Source organism: Alligator sinensis, unplaced genomic scaffold, assembly GCF_000455745.1.
Source record: "Alligator sinensis unplaced genomic scaffold, ASM45574v1 scaffold172_1, whole genome shotgun sequence".
NCBI classification, from domain to species: domain Eukaryota; kingdom Metazoa; phylum Chordata; order Crocodylia; family Alligatoridae; genus Alligator; species Alligator sinensis.
The window spans coordinates 1,515,817-1,519,457 of NW_005842168.1; the positions used below are offsets into that span (position 1 = coordinate 1,515,817).

General features: G+C 48.9%; 1 protein-coding gene across 3 annotated transcripts in view; it reads right to left on the reverse strand.

Moving 5' to 3' along the window:
* Nucleotides 1-1,815: 1,815 nt before the first annotated feature.
* The window catches only part of LOC102373324 (NADH-cytochrome b5 reductase-like), a 19,380-nt gene continuing 17,554 nt past the window's right edge, over nt 1,816-3,641 (reverse strand). For 2 of the 3 annotated variants that reach the window (XM_025206649.1, XM_006025806.3), the window contains exon 7: nt 1,832-2,353. In XM_025206649.1, the coding sequence (XP_025062434.1) occupies nt 2,150-2,353 (204 nt within the window). In that variant the 3' untranslated portion in view covers nt 1,832-2,149. Of the gene's footprint in view, nt 2,354-3,641 lie in introns of all 3 variants that reach the window. The other variant, XM_014520921.2, reaches the window with a different exon arrangement.

Consider the following 3,641-nt stretch of genomic DNA (forward strand, 5'->3'; position numbering starts at 1 on the left):
AAAGAGTGTATGCTCCAAGCATCACACAAACTTGCGTGCTTGAAAACTTGTGTAAGCTCCAAACTTCTCATGTAAACTTGGGTAAACTGAATACCTCGTTGTAGCCCACCGCACTATAATAGCCTGCTCTTCTGTGGCTGTTTTTGTCAGCAATCTCCAAATGCTTTACAAAGGTCAGCATCGTTCTATAACCTGGATGTACTGTTACCACTATCATTGAGTAACTATTGCTAATGTGATATTTTTCAAGAGGAAATTTGATATGTGATAGAACTTTTCTCAATGAGATTAACATCTCCCCCAGCCTGTTGGTGACGGTTTGGGCCTGGCTCTGCGTGAGATGCAAAGACAGTCCAGTCCGGTCCCTGAAGAATCCCAGGGAGAATTGCTGGCCCTACCTCACACCGGTCAGCAGAAAAAATTCAACAGCTCCACTCTTCTCTGCCTTTCACCCTGATTCGACCAAGTACTTACCTGTGCACTGCATTTTGAACACAAGTCATCCTATTGATTTTACGTACTGTATATAGAGGCAGACATGCATTTAAGTGCTCTACCTGAATGGGGGGCCAGCACTGCCCTCTGGTACTGGCTGGGTTTTTCTCCTTTTAGAGTGTAGTAGAGACATTTCCTCTCACAGACTGGGCTTTTCTCCCTTCTGCATTCCCTCTGCTGAGGAGCATCACCACACGGGATCTTTGGGACCTCTGGGACAGAAGGCAGGTGCTGAGGTCCTGCCACACGTGACTGCAGGATATTCCCAGGTAGCATGGAGAGCCAGCGCTGGCAGTCTGCTGCCTGTCTAAAAGGCAAGCAGGCCAAATACTTCTAAATACTTAAAAATACTTGTAGCTGTTAGAATTTAAAAAGAGCTTTGATATAACAAGCAAAAGATTGTAGGAAGCTTTGGGAATGCTGAAAAAAGCAACCATCTTCCCTGCAACACTGACGTTTAAAAGCAGTGTAGGTGGGGGGCGACCAGAGCAGCAGCCTGAGATGCCATCTTTAGAGGTGGGAGGGCACCAAAATAGCTGGTGCGGCACCACTGCCCCGTGTGCTGTTACTGCCCTGGGACGCCTCTAGCTAGAACTTTTGGCGCACGTGTTCTCACTTCAGTTTTCCTCTATGGGAAACGTTATGAAGGGCTTACATTTGAGTATGCAAAGCAGACTATACCCGCAAAGACAACACTATGCCAGGGGACAAGCCTCAGTGACAGAATACCTAGCTCTTAGATAGCACTTTTCATCAACAGATCCCAAAGTGCTTTCCAGGGCAGGTCAGTCCCATTCTCCCCATTTCACAGATGGGAAACAGTCTCTTCACATCTTTTTCAAGGTTACCCACTAGGCCCGTTAGCACAGGGGTCTGCAACCTACAGCCTGTGTAGCCTTTGGATCTGGCCTGCTGAGTTGCACCTGTGGTGATATTTGGCATTACAGGGCTCTCCCTGCACTGTGCCGCAGTCAGCTGCTTGGGGCTTCGGCAGATGGAGGCTTTTGCCATAGTGCACTGCAGTCAAAGGGCAAGGAGAAGCAGCAGCACAACCAGATCCTAATGCCTGCATTCCTCTAACCTGACCTGGGTCATTCTGCCCCTTTCCCCACCACCAGAAAATGTTGCCGACCTCTGCACTAGCAGAACTAAACCCAGGTCTCAACAGACTCTGTGCAGTATCCTAGTCACCAGACTCCATTGGCTTCACCAGTAATCTGTGGATTAAGTCTCCAATAGGCCACAGTGATACAACAGATCTACATGACTTTCAAGGCATCGGCATATGTCAATGAGCCACAGATTCTGCAGAGTTGCTTACCTGTGTGCTTTTTATTACAAAATGGAAATGATAACTTGCATGGAAAAGTGAAAGAAACTTTGCAGGTCCTCGATGAAATTCTCAGTTAGTATTTCTGCCACCAACCTTCGTTCTCCCCGCTGTGACAAAGTATTGTAGCAGCTACCCTGTACAGTCAGCTGGTTCATACAAATTTTAAAACAATCTGTTAGCAATTACCGTAAAGACACTTTATGAAATATCTTGTACAGAGTCTTATGAAAATGCATGCATGAGAAAATCAAACTGGTCAATAAACATACTGAGGTTGGGGTCTGCATGGTTAACATGTGATACTTATATCAACGTATTTTGCTAAAATGCAAAATATGAATCCTCTTCAAGTCCAACTGCTTTCAAACATGTAGCCATGTCTTTATTAAATGCTTCTGAGCCGCATATCAGCACAAATGGCTTTTTTCTACATGAACCAATTATTTCCTTAATCAAGTTTTCATTTATATGGCCAGTGTATGTGTTTTTCTGATAGCTCCAAGGAAGTTCCTTCAGTGAATGTTCCTGGAAGAACAAAAGGTTTTTATTGCATCAAATCGTGTTAGTGAAAAGGATAGTGAATTCTTTACGGAGGCACTGGTTAGAATCAAATGCCTAGCCCCCCAAACCTGCTCCGCAGCATTGCAGCTGAAACTTCATCCCTTAAAGAAACTCCTAGACTAATAATTGAGAGCTGCCTTCCCTCACCTCAGGGGCAAAGCATGTAAGAGCAAAATGTGAGAGCTAAGGGCAAAGTGCTTTCTGCCAGGGGGATCTGGCTTTGTAATACTTTCAGAGGAGCCAACCCAGAGCCTGGCCATCACTAGGACATGTTGTAAAATATTTTGCATTGAAGAGGCATTTCCACCCAGCTTTGGTAATGGGCAGGATGAATGGATGGATGGATGTTGAATTATAAAAAGAGAGCTACCCTACTTGACATCAGGATGAAACAACTTTCTTATGAGAGATGATGAGCGGACAGAAGTGGAAAATGTGTGGGTGGGAATGTACTGACTAGTGTGAGATGGACCCATTGTCATTCGCTGGGTGGAGTTTCAAGACCTCCTCAAACGTATCCAATTGTGTTGCCCTTCAGTGGCTGCCTTTCACAGAGCATACAGACCAGGCTTGTCCAACATACAGCCTGCGGGGGTCCCTCGCTCAGGACAGGCGAGGAGTCCTGGAGCCTGCTCCATGCTCCACGGCAGCGGCAGGGCAGCGGGGAGGTGGGCAGGGCCAGCCTGCGGGCCCCAGTCGGCAGCGAGGGGAGGGGAGCTGCTTACTTCCGTGGGGCTGGGCTCATCATGTGAACTGGATCCCGCCGTCGCTGCCCCGAGGGCTGTGCGGCGCGGGGCTGCCCCAGCTGCACCTGATTGGACGAGCTGGGGACAGTGCCTACAACTTCTTTTCTGACTCTGCCCCTTGCCCCCAGTGCACGGCCAGAGAAGCTGCAGCATGGCCTGAGCCCTGCCCACATGTGTGGTGGAAAGGAGGCACGGGGTAAGCTCCTGCGCGGAGCTGGGGGCACCTTGGGGCTGGGCCGGGGCTGCGGGGCACACGGTTGCCAGAGCCGGGCTGGGCAGGAGGCAGGAGGAGCCAGGCCCAGAGGCACTCTATGTCCAGCTGCCTCCTAACCGTACCTGATGGGTCTGACTGGGCTCTTAAAGATAGCAGGCGTCCCATTTGCTGACTTTTACATCTCTCTGAGTGAAACACATGCACACACACGTGCACATACGCACACATGCACACATGCATGCACGCTGATGTGTGTGGCAGTGAGCAGAGCCAGAACAGCTGTCAGGAGCAC